A 20732-nucleotide genomic window follows, 5' to 3' on the forward strand; every position below is an offset into this window, starting at 1 on the left:
GATTCCCCTTGCTGACTCAGGATGCTAACTGTAGTCCCTCCCCCCTACAGCCAAAGATCAGTTCACAAAATTCAGTCATTTTTTTAAAAAAAATTTGTTCTTCCAGAATTATCCCCATTCTAGCAATTTCTTAAACAAGTCCAGCATTCTGGACTCAACCCATTTCATGACAACCCATCGATTGCAGACTGGAATGACTTGGGATTTTTCTGGCTGGTACAGCTCAGTACTGCACCATATTGGACTTGCGCACACAGCCTGGGGGGGGGGGGGGGGGGGGCGGGCAGAAATAACATTTGCATCCAAGTAGCATTTTATCAAGTTTCTCAAATGGAGTATTCTGAAATAGCAACTCATTAAACAGCAAGAACTTACACACAGCAAGTTCTCACAAACAGCAGAGATGAACAGCCATTTCATCTGTTTTTGGAAGCATCAGTTGAGGGCCAGGAGAATTCACAGATCTTCAATGTCCAACCAAACCACTGAACATCTGAATGCAGCACTCCCTTAGAATTGCATTGGGGTGTCAGCCCAGTTTGCGCCAAGATCCTGGAGCGAGACTTCAACCCACAAATTTCTGACAGGATCACAATCCTAACCACTCACTGCATAAAAAAAAAAAGTTTTTCCCCCCCCTCATGTCGCCTTTCGTTCTTCTCCAATCACCTTCAATCTGTGTCCTCTGGTTCTCGACCCTTCCACCAATGGGAACAGTTTCTCTATCTACTGTGTCTAGGCCCCTCATGATTTTGAACACCTCTATCAAATCTCCTCTCAACCTTCTCTGCTAGGAGAGCAACCCCAGCTTCTCCAGTCTATCCAAAAAATTAAAGTCAAGAGTACTAACAAACAGAGCCAAGCCGATACTAATTTATTTCAACCATGAATTCTCCCTGGGAGAACAAGCATGATCCTACCTCATATTAATGTGCCAATGGTTTCAACATAGTGCTTTTTAATTGCAACTGAAAGATGGGTACAAAGTCGAGTATATAGGAAATAAAGCCATTTTTAATAAATAAATGTAGAATAAAAAACTTTTTGAGTCAGGTGTGGACCAAGTATTCTGACGGGTTACATTGTGTACAAGAGTTTGAAACTTGGTTGACTATGGCTCTGCGGGGACACGAGTGAGCAGAGGGAGGGATTGGGTGTCTTTGCCTGGGCTGCCTTCCAGAGTCAGGCTGAGTGCTGTCCAAGTCTCCATCCTTGGATCAGACTACCTGGTGGCACACCAGGAAATCAGTGATTGCTTCACCGTTAAGTCAAGCACTGATTTATACCATGTCAATACAACAACAGCAACAAGTGTTTATATAGCACCTTTAACATAGTAAAATGTCCCAAGGCACTTCACAGCAGTATTAAGAAAAAACATGTGACACCAAACCACATAAGGATACATTAGGGCAGGTGACCAAAAGCTTGGTCAAAGGGGTAGGTTTTAAGGAGCGTCTTAAAAAGGAGGGGCGCAGAGAGGTTGAGTCAGGGATTTCCAGAGGTTAGGGCCCAGGCAACCGATGGTTGAGCGATTATAATCAGGGATGCTCAAGAGGGCAGAATTAGAGGAGCGCAGATATCAAATTTCATAGCAAGGACAAGCTTCCAAACTTTGTTGTTGTTGCAGGAATGGAGGAGAAAGAGCAAGAGTGAAAACTGGTGCATGAAATAAATAACTTTAATTTATACAGCACCTTTCACTTCCTCAGAATGCCTCAAAGCATTTTATAGCCAATTAAGCATTTTTTTGAAGTGTAGTCACTTCTGTAAGCAAAACGCAGCAGTTAACTTGCACACAGCAAAGTCCCAGAAACAACAGAGAGACAGATAGCCAGAGAATCTGTTTTTAGTGGTGTTGTCCAGGGAGAACTCCCCTGCTCCTCTTCAAATAGTACCAATTCCACCAGAGCAGTCAGTCCAAATGATGGCATCTCTGGCAGTGCTGCACTGAGGTGTCAGCCTAGATAATGTGCTCAAGTCTCTGGAGTTGGTTTGAACCAGACGACCTTCTGGACTCACAAAAGTGCTATGATTGAGCCAAGGCTGACACTTGGGAGTTTGGAAGGATTAACCCTGAATATAGTCGGCAATATACTCACTCCAACACAAGCTCAATAGCTAATAAATAGGAGTTAAAGCCCCACGACAGTGAATAAAAAACTTCTTCCCTAGCCCAATGGGACACTGCTTTTAGAAGCAGATCTTCTTGCTCATCACTGGTTTGTTCCCTCATCAGCTCAGGTCCTGAGCTAATTGAGTGCGTGCTCATAAAATGTCATCTTGTCCTGGATAATTGCATGTATTTTTACTACTTGGCACCCACTCCGTTGCAAAACTAGCATAAACTGGGAAACTCTGATCTTTGTAACAGCGCCTACAGGTCACACCATAAAAAGGGATGACAATATTTGTCGGATTAGATGTGTAACTAATCAAATAAGAATGCGGAGCAGATATTTTATTTTCCCCATTTACATTATGAGCAGCACACAAGCTAAACAGGAGGCTGAATTTGTTGAACACCGCTTTCCTTTGTTTTTATAAAATCAGATTTTCTTAAATTTAAACAAGAGACTACTAAACCAAGCTCCTCCCCCACCCCACCTCTCTTTTTAAAAACCCTCACCAGAAGCCTTTTCAAATGTGTGACAGGACTGGTGCACAATGCTCTTTAAGATGAAAAGCAAAATGGAGCATTATCCAGCAGTTTTCAAATAAAAGCATGAGAACAGAAACACAAAGAAAACATGTTTGATTTGTGCATCCCAGGAGACCTTGTCCCAATTTCAACTTCAAATTAGTAACTAATGTTCCTACTCAGACTAGAACAGATGCTTTAATGTCATCTGAAAGCACAAACAACTAGAATGCTAAAACGTTTGCTGCAAGTATCGAAACAAATTCCAGGCTCACAACAAATGTATTTTGAGGAAAACGCCCCACATGCTCAAAGGGAAAGTATCATTGAAAATTGAAGGTCATTTTTCTTCCGCTCCCACATCAATAGTTCTGCATCTTACCTTGCAACATGCTTCTGTAGGCACTTTCAGAGATGGCATAGATATGTGGTGGCATCTCATGTCGCTTTTTTCCTTTGTACATTTCAATAATTTGTTCAGCATAAATGGGGAGATTCTTGTATGGATTTATGACCACACAAAATAGTCCAGAATAGGTCTAAACAAGGAGAAACAAGAGACACCATTAAGAACTTTGAAAGAAACAAATGGCATGTTAAGATCAAAGCTCGAGGTCCTACATGCAGAATCCCACACAAGTATTTTAAAAAGTTAGATATATAAAGAGCAAATGTCTTTTATCGATTACTGAAATCTTCCCCTACATCAAAGCTTCTAGCTGTTGGGCGACAGGCAAGAAAGAAAATTTAGCCTGAATATTACTCCCAGTTTTGGAACTCTTTGTACTAAGCTACTTTGAAATTCTAGAATCCAAGCACTCATACAAAATGGATAATTATGCAGAACTCAAACGTAACTACCAGGATTTCTTAATGATTGCAGGTCTGTTCTTCAGTTGAATATCTGGCATATCCCTTAACTGGGGACTGTGCAAGGATTTTGGGAAGAGAGATGGAACAGGGACTTGCTCCATTCACTCCACACTACCTTGCAACAACTTTAACTTGTATAGCAGTACTGTTTGCCACTCCAAATCAGCCAACTGGGACAAAGAATTCTTTGCTGCTTATTCCAGGACCAGCTTGTGCTTTTCAACTCTTCTGATCCTTCCCAGTAATGGGCTGATGTTATTCAAGCTTCCAATGGAAAGTTTCTCTAACAGATCTAGTAATGAATCTTAGTTCAATCTTGCCTGCTGCTCTACTGGCTTCCATTAAGAAAATCTCCCCATCCAATTTGGCAGCTAACCAGTCTGAAGCATCACAAGCCAACGTTATCTTTGCTCAGAACTTCTATAAATCCACTATTGGAGCTCATAAATACAACAAGACTTCTTTTTGTTCTCAAAGTTCAGAATGCTCAGTCCTTTCCCACTCTGTCTTGGGAGTTAGCTCCACCACTTATGCTCCAACCCTACTCACAATTTTACTGTCTATTCCATTCTATGTTCAATCCACTTCCTTCAGACTGCATGCCCTCAGGGCTCAAAGTTCTGTCCTCTTCCAGTGAAATAGTTGAATCACTACATCTTGATTTAGGAATAATGGATTGAAATGTTGGTGTGTTTCTAATTTTAAAAAACAGGTATAGGAAGGTTCATTGGTCCATTTTCATGTCACCATTCAGCATTGTGGAGGTCCAGGAGGGGGGGGTTAGAGAAGAAGAGGCAAGAGAAGAGACTGGATGATGTCACATTTTCTCAGGATTAGATTCACTCCAGCATGTATGCACCAACAGACTTCAACATTTGGTTAGGGATATTTCCTGGTTTTTTTGGCTCGGCAGTGGAATGGAAATGGAGAACAATTTTGCTGGGACTTGGTGGGAAAAGCACATGCGCATCAACCATGGCAAAACCAGTTAACATTAGAGTGGCACTTGAAGAAATATTTGAAATCTGCAAGTAGGGCATACCATGTACCTTAAAGTACAGGCACCGTCTGAACACCCAAAGTTCTGGGAATATTAGCAGTCAGTCAAGAAAGCAAACTCCAGGGTACTGCTTGGATAGAGGTTTTTAAAAATGAGAAAGTTTTAAAGATGCTGATTGGTCATTTCACAATCCAGCCAGCTCCTGGGATCCAGCCAAAAAGTCCTTCAGATTAAACTCTGTCACCAGAGACTTGAAATTTCAATTATATTGAGATTAATCACCAAAGTTATGCTAAACAGTGATACTTAATGCTGTTTATACAATTGTACAACTACTGTAGGATTGAATCCATTAACATAGCACACAAGCAGTTTATATTAATCTAAGCACACATGGCAGTGTTGCATAACCTTCAACTGATCTTTCATTGCATTTAACAGGTTAGGTCATGGTCACCAATTCCTGACCAGTGTTTTGCTACATCCAGTTATGGCCTTTATTTGGGTCAGTACTTAGAGAATCTTGATTTTAATTTCTTTTTAAAACAGACCTGCAATCATGCAATCAATCTCTTCAGCAATGACTCATTCACTATGGATGAGACGGTAGTACAGAATACACCAAGTATGAAATCGAAACTTCAAGTCGAGAGATTGTAATTTGGATTTAAATTTATATCGTCTCCTTTTACATCCAGTATCGATCTGCCGCTTTGAAAGGCAAATCCCTTGCATCAGGTTGAGATAGATTGTTTGTCAGGACACAGCTCAGTTCGAGAAGTGAGGAAGCCTGCATATGCAAGAATGCTTTAGCTGTCGGGTACAACTTAAAACCTAGAATTGGCAAACAAAGAGACCAGTGGAATTCTGTAGTGCATTACTGCCAGAGTGGAAGCTTAAAAGGCTTTTCAAACAGGCCAGAAGAAACTAACTACACAGCATCAGTGAAAGGCAATCAACCCAGGGACCTGGAAATTAAACTCAGACACTAAGGCTCCTAAAACCACAATCAGGGAATAAAAATAAAATCAGCATTCCTGATTGCAGACTTGTAATCTGTGCTAACCACAAGCCAGCCAGACTAGTGTATTGGAGGAAAGGTGTGGTTACAGTCACTTTTTTTTTTAAAAACAGTTTTCACAGATAAGTTTTCTTGTTGTTTAATTGGTGTTTTGTTAAATAAAGCTCAGCCTGGCACAGCTACAATCCTGATCTTTAAAAAAAAGGAACAATGTTTATACAGCTAATCAGCCATGCTAATATAGAGTGCATTTATCTTCATTCACAGAATGCAAAAACTAGCTTAGTTCATTCCTCGAGTTAAAAAAAGCAAAGCCAGTCAACCCTCAATTTCCACAATGGATCAATTCTGTAGAAGTTGCCCATCTAGTTAAAAAGAACTTAACTTTAAAAAAAAAGCAGCCACCCGACAGATGATGTTTAAATTCACCAACCATTCAAGCAGCACCACGGTTCCACCTGTTGGTTTTTGACTGGACAATCCAGCTTTTGAGGGGGTTGACTGGAAACCTGAACCCGACATGGTTCTTTTTAAGTAGTCAATTTGGTAATCAATTATGTGTTTTATGAGAGGGATTAAGACTTTCAACTAGTTTTCAGTAACAGCAAATAAACATTTCACTTCTCCCTTTGACCCCATCTTGCATGGACTTGGCAAAAGATGGCAATAGCCACCATACCTTTCTATTCCTTTTGCCCTCATTTACTTATCCAGCTTCCCCTTAAATGCACCTATGCTATTGGCCTCAACTACTCCATGTGGTAGAGTTCCTCATTCTCAGCACTTAACTGAAGAGATGTTTCTCTTGAAATCCTTATTGGATTTAGTAGTAACTATCTTATTCAATCTGAAGAAAAAGGTATGCTGCATTACAGGAAACTTTCGATTAACCGGCCCCTAAATAACCAGAACGCTCTATCCACCGGCAAAATTCAGGAGTCGGTTCAGATAACACTTTTTACTTTTATTACTTTTTTTTTTACTCATTTGTTGTTGTGCAAGGGTGTAGCTGAAGCTGTTGCTAAGCTAGAGGTGCTTGCAACTTGTGCCGATTGTTTTGAAGCACAGGGTTTGTTGCTTTATACGGAGCTATGAGCTCCGTATCTTTTACTATAGCGTTCTGTTATCCGGAATTGATGAACTGGCACCACGTCGGTCCCGTCCGTGCCAGATCCCACAAAGTTTCCTGTACTTTAAAAACACCAATTGACTGACCTCATCTTTCCATTAGAGTCCCGTCCAACAATCACCGAGATAGGTGACATTAGCTCACCTTACCTCACTCCTCTTTCAAGAGATCAGTTCAGCGAGTTTAATATTTATCCCTCAAGAGTAAATGAGACTCTTGTTTTAATTACAGTTCTGTTTGGTTATATAGAAAGCAATGACAGTGCCATCAGCAGGAGCCAGCGAGATCAGGTGCAATTACTGACCTGCACAGGCGTTTTCCCAGGAGCCCTGCTCAACAAACAAGCCAACAGCACCAGGCTCAAATGGCCCAATACTTGGTGTCTTGCATCAGATGTCAACAGCAAGCTGGGTGCCTATGGTACCACACCCATCAGGACAAACATGAAAGATCCTTACTACAGCAGTTTAACATAAAAGAGGAAAGGCGAGAGAAGGATAGAAAGGAGATCATCGTTGGACAACATAGCATATTCATTGGCAAACAAGCCAATATTAGCAGGCTACTCAGAATGTGCTTTGTGCCTTGAAAAATGTTCACACTAGAGGGAAGAGTACAACAGAACATGGTTCCTGGCCCTGGCAGAACCTCTACTACAGTTAATAAAGCAACTCAAACAAGACTGAGAATGATCATATCCTGGTTAACAGCTATTTTATAGTTCCTCCATTAGTCACATGGGTAATTTACACAGCAACCCATCAAGTAAGGGCACTACAATTGGCCTCAAAACCTCTAGACTGGAGGGCGAGTGAAAAGTCAGGCTTCCTATTCATGATCCCCATCAATCCCCTGCTGACCATGGTGTGCGGCAAGAATATAATTAGGCACAACTATGCCCCCCTGAATCGAACAGGCTGTGGACACGGGGGGGGGGGGGAAATTCGGTGGCGCCGCAAACAGGGCGCCAAGCTCACCTGGGCACCAGAATTAGCGCAACAAATCGGAGCAGTTGCGACCGCCGGAAATTCAGCTTGAACGCCCCAAGAGGGACACGGGGCGAGGCTCGAGGCGCTCCGCGTCCCTCTTAGGGCGTTGAAACTGAATATCGCAACGCAACGTGCCACAGCGCGCTGTGGTACTGCAGGCCTTCCTCCCATTCTTAAGGGGGAGGGGCCTGCACCAGCGCGATCAGAGATCGTGAGTGCCGGCAAAAGAGCCCGGCACCGAGGAGAAGTGCCGGGCTCTCGGAAAACAGCCGGCACTGCCGCAGGGGGAGATCAGGAGGCCGGGGATGGAGGTGCTGGCAGGCGGCCGCCAAAAAAAATGGCCGCCCCGCACCTCCACCTTAATTTGCGCCACTGCCGCCACAGGTAGGCCCCATGAACCGGGCGCAATTTGCGAACGGCGCTTGAGGCGGGCGCTACCGAATATCAAGATCGGGGCGGTAGCGGGGCGCTGCGCACACCGATGACGTCATCAGTGGCGGCGCAGCACAACAGGCTAACGCCGCCATTAGCGCCCCAGCTAAATATTGCAGGAGGCGTGGCCAGTGGCGCTAAAGCCACTGAGTGCCCTCTTTAGGCGCTAACTAGTGACGCAGCCCACCGAATTTCTAGGCCACAATGTCTAAAATGATAAAAAATTGCCATTTGGGTGACGTACAAGACTGCCAGCCCCTGCAATACTCCAGCACAAGTCATTGCCTACAGCACAAGAGAATAACAAGGTGATTAAAACTTCCTAAATGGATCCCCTCTCGCAAGAAACAATGGCATCTCCCCAAACCCAAATTTTGTCATTCATTTTCCAGTGCAATAATGTCCATAAACTGATCACAAACTAAACAAGCGCTTCTTCCCACAGTTACAGAATTTATCTCCTTAGCAAGTAAAATACCACCCACTTATCGACAGTTACTCCTCAGGAATGAATGATTTGTTAAAAAACTGACTTTTCATGGCCTAATCTGGTGAAAACAGTCAATTATTCCTTCTAAATTACTGAAGGCACCTCAAAGAGCAAGATGAAAAGAAAATTTTAAAGAAGTGACTGCAATACACTTTAAAATCCATGTGCATAAATTAGATGTAGTCCCTATACTAAACAGTGGCAAATGATACTGAATGACTCAGCAAGTGTTTCAATTAATTCAGCTGTGTGCCACCAGTTCAAATATGGCAAAATGCCAACCTTACTTATTGAGACAGTCCTCCATTCAATAGTGACCCATGAATTTATTTCACGGCAGAACAAATGTCTTGCGATTCCCAAAAGCCAGAGAATCCTCTAAGCTAAGCCATTAGTTTGCGGTTACTCGTATCACAAGACATGCTTCAGAAAACACTTTACAACGTTAAAAAGTGTAAGGGGAGGGGGGAAAAAAGTCAGTCAGGGTTTCTACTCGATTACTACCAAATGGCCCATTGCTACCAAACAGATCGACAGAAAATAGATAAGCAAAGAGATTTCTAGTGATATAAAAACTTCATTATTCCCCCTTGGAAGATAGAAAAACCAACAGTTGCTCTAACAATTAAGGCAGGACCTAGAACATAGTTCCCAACCATAACCTTTCATATCAGCTTGCTGTTAACCTGCCAGGGAGACATGCGGATGGCTTCAGAAGAGGAACAAACAGAAAAGTATTAAACCAAATTACAGGAAACTTTTGTTTAACCAGAGGTTAGAAGTCCAGAAAGCTATCTACCGGCAAAATTCAGGAGCCGTTTTCTATAAGTTTTTTTTACTTCTCGTTGCTTTCCCCCCCCCACCCCCCGGGTCAGGCTCTGCAAGGTCTGTAGCTAAGCAACAGCTTCAGCTAGAGACGCTTGCAGCTACAGCCGACTGTTTTGAAGCTGTTGCTAAGCAACAGGGTTTGTTGATTCACAGAGCTGAAAAGCTCTATGTTTTAACATTGCCGCTGGTTTATACAGCAGTTTTGATCTAATGGCACCAGCTCGGTCCCGTCAGTGCCAGATACCAGAAAGTTTCCTGTAAACTGTTTCAAACATGTTGGATGGCCTGGGAAATAGTCCCTCATCTAGGATGAGCAATATGAACGAACTTTTATTTAGATAGCGCCTTTCACAGCCATAGGACATCCCGAAGCAGGTCACAACCACTGCATTACTTTTGAAGAAGTGCAGTCATGTCTTCTTTGTAGAAATCAACACTCCCCAATCAATACTTTTCAAATTGCCTTTGGCACATACCAGAACACCACGTAGTCTCTGCAGCCTAAGGAAGCGTTTAGAAGTGACATTTAAAAAGGCGATTGTCGGTTTCCAAAACTGAGATATTAAGATATACCGGCCTGGATTTTGCGCTTAAAACAGCGAAAATTTCCCCGATATTGGTTTAACTGTTGCAAAAGATGGCGGTGTGGCGGCACCACCGTTGTACCTTACATAAAGACACATAATTCCCTTTAACTTACCTTACTGTATGTATAACTTACCTGTTGGGGCTGTTGCCCCTTTACGATTCACCCTAACGTGCTGACGTCACGTATGACGTGACGTGCGTGCGGCAGCTGCCGGCCCGACTTGGTCTTCCAGGACGGCCGCCAGCACAGCCCGGCCTAGCGTCTTCGGCCGCATCGGCCAGCCGACGGGAGCGACGCGCATCACGTGACGCCCTAAGCGCGGGAAACGCGAACGTGATGACGTCACAACACAAACACGATGACATCATCACGCTCTCCACAGGACTGCGAACTCAGTCATCGTGGAGTCCCCGCTGGGACAAGATCTATGCCACGGTGCGCCTACAGTCAGCCATCTTACCTGATGTAATTATAGGAAACTTTGTGCTATCCGGAGGTTGAATGTCCGGCAACTTCGATCTAACGGCAGAAATCAGCAGCCGTTTTTAGGTTTTTTTTCTTCTCCTAGCATTCTTTTCACAGGCAGGCTCTGGAAAGCATCTTTGTAGCTAAGCAACAGCTTCAGAGACGCTTCCAAGCTACTGGGCCGAGTGTTTACAAGCTGTTGCTGAGCAACAGTGTTTGTGGTCAGATACGGCAGGCTCTAGAAAGCGTCTCTGTATCTTAGCAATAGCTTCAGAGACGCTTCCAAGCCACGGGCCGAGTGCAGACGAGCTGTTGCTAAGCAACAGTCTTTGTTGTCAGATACGGAGATGAAAAGCTCCTATCTGATAACATTGACGCTGGTCTATCCGGAAGTTTTGAGGCAACAGCAGTAGCTCGGTCCCGTGGGTGCTGGATAGCACAAAGTTTCCTGTAGTCTGTTCCTGTAAATAAACAACTTGTTGTTAATAGTTCGTTGAAGTCAAACGCTCTTTAGTGGCGATCTACACAAACCGCTACAGCGGAATTTTAAACGCAAATTGCGTTCAGAACGATTTGCGTTTCCGCAATCTTTTGCGCTAGTTTTAAAAAACCATTTCACTAGAAACCGGCCACGCCCCCAGGGTGAATTAATCACCACTTGAGTTTCCGCTAATTGCACTCGTTTGCGGGTCTTCGAGGAGGCTCCAAAACATTAAGCTGGATTTTTGGGCACGTTTTGAATAAATTATTTTAAAATTACTAAAAAGGAACTCACTCCTATACCCCAATCTAACTAGAAAATAGGTCTGTATATTTTTTTTTTTTTTTTTTTAAAGTCATTTTCAGTCATTTAAAATCAATGAATCATAAATAATTTTAATAAACACAACCAGAATCAAAATGTATAGGCCCTGAAATTGCAGTGTCTGTGAGGGCGTCTGCAGAGTACGGGAGAGTAGGCCGTTGCATCCCTTTGAAAGGCCCTGCAAGTCCCGGATTCCCACACATGCTTGCGCAAAATCCAGAACTTGCGATCTGTCAAGGTACGCTTTGACAGGTCATCCGAACCACCTGAAAACTGAGTATTGGTGGTGCAGAGTTGGGTTATTTGTCCAACAACTGCCCATGCAATTCTTACGGCTGGTAAAAGCAGGCGTAGGGCCTGCTTGAATCAGCGCAAGCGTCTATACAAAGCAGATAAAACATTTAAAAATCCAAAATTATGCACAAACTTTAAATTAATGTATGCATATATTGGCCTGGATTAAGAGGTTTAAAATTATTTATCAAAATTTTTTTTTATTGAGGTTGGTGCAATGAAGGAGCTTAATAAAATTGCAATTCTGTACATTGTATAATTAGTTGGGGATGCCATTGCATATCATTAGGGGGTTCCATTTGTAAATGATTGCAATGGACTTCTCCATGGTCATTGGAGGACCGGGCGCACGTCCACTTGATCCCAGGGACGCTACCGATCTCAAGACCTTTACGCTGCCGTCCGCCTGGAAGCCTGAGACCACAACTCTTTGCAGTCTGGGCGCCAGGAGGTACTTTTGGAATTGTTTCGCGGGTCGGAGGTGTACGCCGGAGGTACACCTCTGCTCGCAATTTCTAGGCCAATTAATTGATTACCGCCAACCACACAATCATAATGTATCGTACATACACCTCTACTCAGAGGAAGGTGGGCCTGGCAACAATTACTATTGGACTCTGAGGGAAAAACCTTTGCTTGTCTTAAGCAGCAAGAAAGGATTCTTTCTTTACAATTTGAACATAGTCTATCTGTCCACCACCATTTCTCTCAAAGGGAACAGGCGTAGCACTGACCTCCATTCCGCCTCTTCCAGCTAAAACAGGCAAGTCTAGAGTCAATGGAACCCAAGTCACTTTTGACAAAAAACAACTTTTCATCTTAAATGAGGAAATACATTAAACATTTGAAACTTACATAAATCAAACCAGAGTAGTATCTATCCTTCAAATTATGCAAGACTGAAGCCTCATTCAAGCAGGTTAACTCAGCCATGTCTTCCACCTTTGAGAACTTGGGTGGATTCATCTTCTGAATGTCATCCTTGTTGACCAGGGCCTTCTTGCCATTTTCTATCAGCTCCACCACAACCTCATCACCTCGCTCCTCTCTGATGCTAGCAGCCTCAAACCCATGGCGTTCTGATGGCACCCACACCAGTTTCTTAGCTGTCCAGTCAGCTTGAGTAGCAGGGTTGTAAACCAGAGCCCTATCCACAAAGAGATACCTCTCCGGATCTTCTGGGACACTCCGCTGTGCCATCAGAATTCAAATTTTACCTGCAGTAAATAGAAGGAACACATTAAAGTATACAGTTAACAACAGCCATAAATTCTGCAGTAATATTGGTTTTTAGTAGTCCTAAAGCCTAGAGGAGTGTTTTAGAAATCAAAAGGCACATTTAAAAACCACAACTGCCCTCATTTCATGATGTGATTTGGTAGAACAAATTCATTGAAATGTTTATACAACTATCTTAGATCAGAATAAAAAAATGTTGACTTTGTACACCAAACTACCAGGCTTAAGGGTATTGCAATTTAAGAAAACATTATTGCAACAGTTTAACTGATAACTCTTCTGTATACTACATTCATGCTACTGCACAAATATTGGCATTAGAATTTTCGGCTGGAAAGTAAAGGTTGCATGAATCGAAGATGGGAAAAAGCTAAACTTTTCTGATGTAGAACAAAGTGAAGTACGTACTCATTGAACTTGGAATTTAGTTTTTCAAATTAAGGAATCAATAACAAGCTCCCAATACAAGGGTGAGGAACTGGTGTAGTTAAAGCAGAAAATCCTGCATTTCAGTCCTGTGTGAATTACAAAGTTCTGGCACCAATATTACCAAATGGTTGAGTCTTGCACTTCTTGGTTAAGTTTAGATAGATCAGTGACAATGCAGAGTTCTCAAGTATTGCCATGACTCCAGAGATCAGCTAAAGTGAAGGTCATGGGCTCAATTTTTTAAATCCAGAGATTGCATTCCACCACTTCCCAATATGGCTGAAAGCTTATACAAATCTAACATTCTGCATTGGCAAGACAAAAGTGTCACCTCCCCACCCACAGTCAAAAGCCCATCAACTGGCAATCTCAGTCTAGGATCACATGATCACCTACATGGGCAATGAATCATAGGATCGCTGACCAAGAACCCTACTCCAGCATGAGCCATCATACACAGGACAAGAGGAGCCAGTAGCATTCAGTTACTGGAAAATATTTTCAGGTGACTACAGTAATACCTTTTGAAATATCATGAGACAGTGTTTAGCTAAAAGTCTAGATAGATGAATAATTTAGGTGACTAATCATATTAATTCAACACAGAAATTGATATGCAATGGGAGGATAAAGGATAGTTAGTTCAGATCAGTGGTGACATATTGAGCCACCTTGCGATCATGGCTTACAAAAAGCTAAACACTTCTGCTGTTGAAATATATTTAAGTGAGTGCACAGCAGTTTCACAAGGTTAGCTTACCACTAGATGCCTCCAGCATGCTTTGTAAGTACTTCAAACTAGTACCAAATCTAGCAGGAGACAAGTCTGTATTGCACCGGTTTTTCTGTTAGTCATTTTCTCAACAACAAAATAATTCTAATTAAATATTAAGTGGCACTTGTTGCATAAAATAAATTATCCCCCCCACCCCACCATTTCCTTTAGACTGTGCACCGCCTGTGGGCAAGTGACCCGTTTTCCAGAATTCTGCCAAGATTGTTCAATAGCAGGCTGCTATGGCTTTCCTTTGGAGTTCTCTTTTCCAATCACACTGCAGCCATGTCACCTGGTACAGTTTTCTTCATTTTATCTGGATACCTTACAATAAAGCAGGATAAATTTTAAATCTAATTTGAAACAGTTCTTTTGAAGCAAGAATCTCAAACACACCTCTGAATTTCAAATCTGCTTCACATCAACACGATTACGTTCCATTAACAAAAAATGTTAATCGAAAAGAACTGGAGCATTAGGCCGAAACTATAATAGATACTTGCAAACTGTTCTTACTGTTGGATCAGTGTCAAGCCCTGAAAGTCCAGTGGCTCCAAAATAAACTAATGAAAGCCAAATAAAATACTAGTTGCAAAATGTGCAAATACCCCCATTTTTTGTGTTAAGTGCACACTGACATTAACCTTCAAAGAAATAGGTGACATCCAACAAGCATCGCAACAATGTGGAACTGCTCCTTTAGTGGGCACAGTAATCAAGGGGTTCTAGCTACAATTTATTTAACCAGTTTCTGTCTTACTCTGGGATTCCATACCTACAATGCTGCAAACTAAGGGCTCAAAGTGAATGTTCCACCCGGGTAGGAGTACATTTTAAATCCAAGATCCTCGACTGTGCTACACATTAACAATATTTAATACAAGTTTAAGTTTAACACACGGCCCAATAATTTAAACAGATTTTTTAGGAACAAATGATTGAGGTTTTCACCCAGTGCTCCAAATTGTGTGCAGCAAGATGAATATGCATGTAATCAAAATTAAGATTTTGTACACCACTTTTTTCTCTTCAATCTGGCGATCCAGATGCAAAATATGCAGTTACTGTACTTTAATGCTTTCCATATGTTGGAGATGATTACACACTTCTACCCTTGAAAGAAAAGTAAAATTTTCATAGGTTAGATTTAGAAAGTTATTCATGCCCTGATTTTCCTACCTCCAATCCATAATGCAAAAATGACCCATTTCCCTTTTAAATCCCTTAAGAGCTAGTATTTACTATAATGAAAAACAGAAAATGCTGGAAGTACTCAGGTCAGGCAGCTTCTGTGGAGAGAGAAAGAGTTAACGTCAAAACTAGTACTAGCCATGCCTGCAAAGCAGCAGAATACTGCTCAAACGCGCCTTTGCACTGTATAATTATGGGGGATTTTAACTATCATATTAATTGGATAAATCAAATTGGGCAGGCTGCCTTGAGGAGGAGTTCATTGAGTGCATTAGGGATGGGTTTCTAGAGCAGTATGTAACTGAACCGACCAGGGGGCAAACAACCTTAGATCTGGTCCTGTGTAACGAGACAGGATTAATTAAAAATGTCCTAGTAAAGGATCCCCTTGGAATGAGTGACCATAACATGGTTGAGTTCCATATTCAATTAGAGGGTGAGAAGGTTGGATCTCAAACAAGCGTGCTGAGCTTGAATAAAGGAGACTATGAAGGTATGAGAGCGGAATTGAGTAAAGTGGATTGGGAAAATAGATTAAAGGGTAAGACGATACATGACCAGTGGTGTACATTTAAGGAGTTATTTTACAACTTCCAAAAAATATATATTCCACTGAGAAGAAAAGGGTGTAAAAGAAGACAGCCATCCGTGGCTAAGTAAAGAAATTAAGGATAGTATTCGACTAAAAACCAAGGGCATATAAGGTAGCCAAATCTAGTGGGAGGAGAGAGGATTGGGAAAACTTTAAAAAGACAGCAAAAAATAACAAAAAGATCGATTAAGAAAGGGAAGATAGATTATGAAAGTAAATTAGCCAAAAATATAAAAAAAGATAGTAAGAGTTTTTAATAAATATAAATATATATATATATATAGCGGCTCTTCTGTCTGTCCCGATGTCTGTCCGTTCTCTATACGTTTGAAAGTTAGAGCGTACCGATGCGCGCGTCGCCTCAAAAGAAAGCTTGCGATTCCGGACCGGTCATAGGCGTATTTACGTTTCGGCCGGACAAAAATCCCACCCGCGGTATCCCAAAAACGTTCAGCGTTCCACTCATTAGCGACCGTGTGACGTCGAGGTCCACCAATCGGACGGCGGGTTCCTTCCTACAGTTGAGTGTCGAGTGACTCGACGATTGACCAATCCTACGCTTCGGTGACCTGACCGATCGACCAATCGGTGCGTGTGTGGGCGGGCCTTATCCTTCTGAACAGAGGTGAGTGGCAGCCATCTTGATTTTTCACAATTTCCCCCCCCCACACGGTGTTAGGGAACTAAGGTAAATATTTTAATGATGTGTTAGGGAATTAAATAACAATTTAATAGGAGGGGGGGGGGGGGGGGGAGCCTCGGGAAATCGCGGGGGGGGGGGGGGGGGGGGAAAAAAGAGAGACGAGCCTCGGGAAATCGCGGGGGGCTCGCGCCGCCCGCACTGACCGCGCATGCGCCGCCCGCCCGCCCACAGCGGCCGTCCATCAGCCGCGCGATACGCGGGGGACCTCAGCTCCGGACCTCAGGTGCTAGGCAGGGGGAGGGGCCGGAGAGAGGGACAGAGGGGAGGGAGACAGGGGAGGGGGAGGGGAGGGAGACAGGGGAGGGGGAGGGGAGGGGACACACACGGGCAGGGAGACCAAGCGCCCCAAAATTGCCCTCGCAACGCGAGGCTCCCCAGCTAGTAGTTATATAAAAAGAAAAAGGGTGGCTAAAGTAAATGTTGGTCCCTTAGAGGATGAGGCCGGGAAATTAATGGTCAGAGAGTCAGAGTTTTACAGCACAGAAAGAGGCCCTTCGGCCCATCGTGTCTGCGCCGTCCAGTCTAATCCCATTTTCCAGCATTTGGTCCATAGCCTTGTATGCAATGGCATTTCAAGTGCTCATCCAAATGCTTCTTGAATGTTGTGAGGGTTCCTGCCTCTACCACCCTCTCAGGCAGAGAGTTCCAGATTCCAACCACCCTCTGGGTGAAAATGTTCCTCCTCAAATCCCCTCTAAATCTCCTGCCCTTTACCTTGAATCTATGCCCCCTTGTTATTGACCCCCCTACTAAGGGGAAAAGTTCCTCTTTATCTACCCTATCTATGCCCCTCATCATTTTGTGCACCTCAATCAGGTCCCCCCTCAGCCTTCTTTGCTCCAAGGAAAACAACCCCAGCCTGTTTAGTCTTTCTTCATAGCTGAGGTGCTCCATCTCAGGTAACATCCTGGTGAATCTTCTCTGCACCCTCTCTAAAGCAATCACATCCTTCCTATAGTGAGGCGACCAGAACTGCACACAGTACTCCAGCTGTGGCCTCACCAGCGTTTTGTACAGCTCCATCATAACCTCCCTGCTCTTATATTCTATGCCTCGGCTAATGAAGGCAAGTATCCCATATGCCTTTTTAACCACCTTATCTACCTGTTCCGCTGCCTTCAGGGATCTATGTACATGCACACCAAGGTCCCTCTGAACTTCCTAGGGTCCTACCACTCTGTGTACTCCCTTGCCTTATTTGTCCGTCCAAAATGCATCACCTCGCACTTTTCAGGGTTAAATTCCATTTGCCACTTTTCCGCCCATCTGACCAACTCGTTTATATCTTCCTGTAGCCTGAGGCTTTCCTCCTCACAATTTACCACCCCACCAATTTTCGTGTCATCTGCGAACTTACTGATCATACCTTTTACATTCTCATCCAAATCATTTATGTAGATCACAAACAGCAAGGGACCCAGCACCGATCCCCGAGGTACCCCACTAGACACAGGCTTCCAGTCACAAAAGCAACCTTCGACCATCACCCTCTGCCTCCTGCCACTCAGCCAGTTTAGGATCCAACGCGCCAAGGCACCCTGGATCCCATGGGCTCTTACCTTCTTGACCAGTCTCCTATGCGGGACTTTGTCAAAAGCTTTACTGAAGTCCATGTAAACCACATCCACAGCATTTCCCTCATCCACCCCCCTAGTCACCCCCCTTGAAAAATTCAATCAGATTTGTCAGACATGATTTACCCTTGACAAAGCCATGCTGACTATCCCCGATGAATCCTTGCCTCTCCAAGTGGAGACTAATTTTGTCCCTCAGAATTTTTTCCAATAATTTCCCTACCACAGATGTTAGGCTCACTGGCCTGTAATTCCCTGGTTTATCCCTGCTACCCTTCTTGAATAATGGTACTACGTTAGCTGTTCTCCAGTCCTCTGGTACATCCCCTGTGGCTAGAGAGGTTCTGAAAATTTGTGTCAGAGCCCCTGCAATCTCCTCCCTTGCCTCCCACAGCAGCCTGGGATACATCTCGTCCGGGCCTGGGGATTTATCCACTTTTTGGCCTGCTAAAACCGCTAGTACCTCCTCCCTCCCGATGCTAATATGTTCAAGTATGTCACAGTCCCCTTGCCCGATTTCTATGTCTACATCATCTTTCTCCATAGTGAACACAGATGCAACAAATTCATTTAAAACCCTGCCTACATCATCTGGCTCTACACACAGATTGCCACTTTGGTCCCTAATGGGCCCTACCCTTTCCCTGGTTATCCTCTTGCCCTTAATATACTTATAAAACATCTTAGGATTTTCCTTTATTTTGCTCGCCAGTGTTATTTCATGGCCCCTCCTCGCCCTCCTAATTTCTTTTTTTAAGTATGCCCCTGCACTTTTTATACTCCTCTAGGGCTGCCTCCGTCTTTAGTCTTTTGTAACTGCCAAAAGCCCCCCTTTTTTTCCTAATGCATTTTTGTATATCCCTTGTCATCCAAGGTTCCCTTTGCTTGTTGGTCCCACCCTTGACCTTTACAGGAACATGTTGGCGTTGTACTCTATTTCCCTTCTGAAAGCCTCCCACTGCTTTGATGTGGATTTTCCTATAAGTAGCTGCTCCCAGTCCACTTTGGCCAGATCCTGCCTTATCATATTAAAATCGGCCATCCCCCAATTTAGAACCCTTATTTCCAGGCCGTCTTTGTCTTTTTCCATGACCACCTTAAATCTCACCGAATTATGGTCACTGTCGCCAAAATGCTCTCCTACTGACACTTCCACCACTTGCCCGGCTACATTCCCTAGGGAAATATGGAGCTGGCAAAAACACTGAATGAATATTTTGTATCAGTCTTCACAGTAGAAGACACTAAGAATATCCCAACACTGGACAAACAGGGGGCTATTTGGGGAGGGGGGGGGGGGGGGGGGGAGCTAAACACGATCAAAATCACTAAGGAAGTGGTACTCGGTAAAATAATGGGACTCAAGGCAGATAAATCACCTGGACCTGATGGCTTACATCCTAGGGTCTTGAGGGAAGTGGCGGTAGGGATTGTGGATGCATTGGTAATAATTCAGAAGCTCCACGATAAAATATATCTTCCTCCGCAGCCTCTGGAGCAACTGTACTCATGCTTTTTTCATGTGTAAGTTGTAAGGACTTGACCTCACTGAAAGCATGAATGAAAGTGGCGAATTTTACTGCGCACGCCTGTACAGTCGCACGCGTTCTGCCTCTGAACCCCTTCGTTCAGAGGACAGGAAATGCCGGTTTTCCCCGCATGCGCTGTGCATGCTGAAAACCGGCATTTCCTCCGGCCAGACGCGCAAGTACCCCGACCGTACTCGCGCGTTTGGAAGGGAATTACTGGGCCAACATTTTACATGTCAATAAAATGAAAAATTTAACAATTGCACGATTTGCCCCCTTGCATCTGCGACTGAGGGTCCAAGGAGGTGCATTGCACAAGAGGTCATCGTCGTACGTATCCTCACACTGTTCCCTTTCGGGAACTGTATGAAGTGGCGGAAGGATTTCTGGCCACGTTAACACTCCTTCCGTGACCATAACCATCTTCATACCAGCCATTAGGGTGGTTAGTCCTATGGCGTGAGGGTTTTACGGGCTCCCACAACCCATCTGAGGAGGGGGGGCCACCCACACCCGCAGACGCAAGTATCCCGCTGGATGTCCACCCAGAATTTATAGTTGGAGCTCCGACTCCACTTGCCGGGACTGTCTGGAGCGGGGTTCGAAACCCTACTCCTTCTGGCCCAGCGGCGGGGATGCTTACCGCTACGCAAAAGGCCCACTCCGCGCAAGAGGTGACACCCATACGTTTCCTGCGCCTTTTCCCTCCCCGTGACTGGAGCCCTATGCTGCCACTTGAAAGACCAAGCTATCATCTGTCCTTTTTGCGGCACCTTGGACTTCTCATTACCAATGATGAGCAGGCGCTGCGCCTCCACCTCATTCAGGAGATTGCTGAGGTCATCATCAGTTCAATTGTGAGTTCTTTTAATGCCGTGAATTGTGCTCATTCCAGCCATTTCACGTTGCTAATCGGATTGGGCCTTTGGCGTAGCGGTAGGATCCCCGCCGCTGGGCCAGACGGGGTAGGGTTTCGAACCCCGCTCCAGACAGTCCCGGCAAGTGGAGTCGGAGCTCCGGCTCTAAATTCTGGGTTGACATCCAGTGGGATATTTGCGTCCGTGGGTGTGGGTGGCCCCCCCTCCTTGTATAGCTTGTGGGAGCCCGTAAAACCCTCCCGCCATAGGACTAACCACCCTAATGG

The 20732-nt window shown here is 44.0% G+C and overlaps 1 protein-coding gene across 2 annotated transcripts in view; it reads right to left on the reverse strand.

Moving 5' to 3' along the window:
* Positions 1 to 20732, reverse strand: part of LOC147102729 (myosin-10) — a 179376-nt gene that overhangs the window by 143503 nt on the left and 15141 nt on the right. For both annotated transcript variants that reach the window (XM_085963478.1, XM_085963480.1), the window contains exons 2-3: positions 12412 to 12773; positions 3024 to 3180 (exon numbers count right to left, since the gene is read on the reverse strand). In XM_085963478.1, coding sequence (XP_085819604.1) covers positions 3024 to 3180; positions 12412 to 12756 — 502 coding nt within the window. In that variant the 5' untranslated portion in view covers positions 12757 to 12773. The remainder of the gene's footprint in view (positions 1 to 3023; positions 3181 to 12411; positions 12774 to 20732) is intronic.

Source organism: Somniosus microcephalus, chromosome 21 (genome assembly GCF_052327205.1).
Source record: "Somniosus microcephalus isolate GS21.2 chromosome 21, FLI_Smic_1.0, whole genome shotgun sequence".
Classification (NCBI taxonomy): Eukaryota; Metazoa; Chordata; class Chondrichthyes; order Squaliformes; family Somniosidae; genus Somniosus; species Somniosus microcephalus.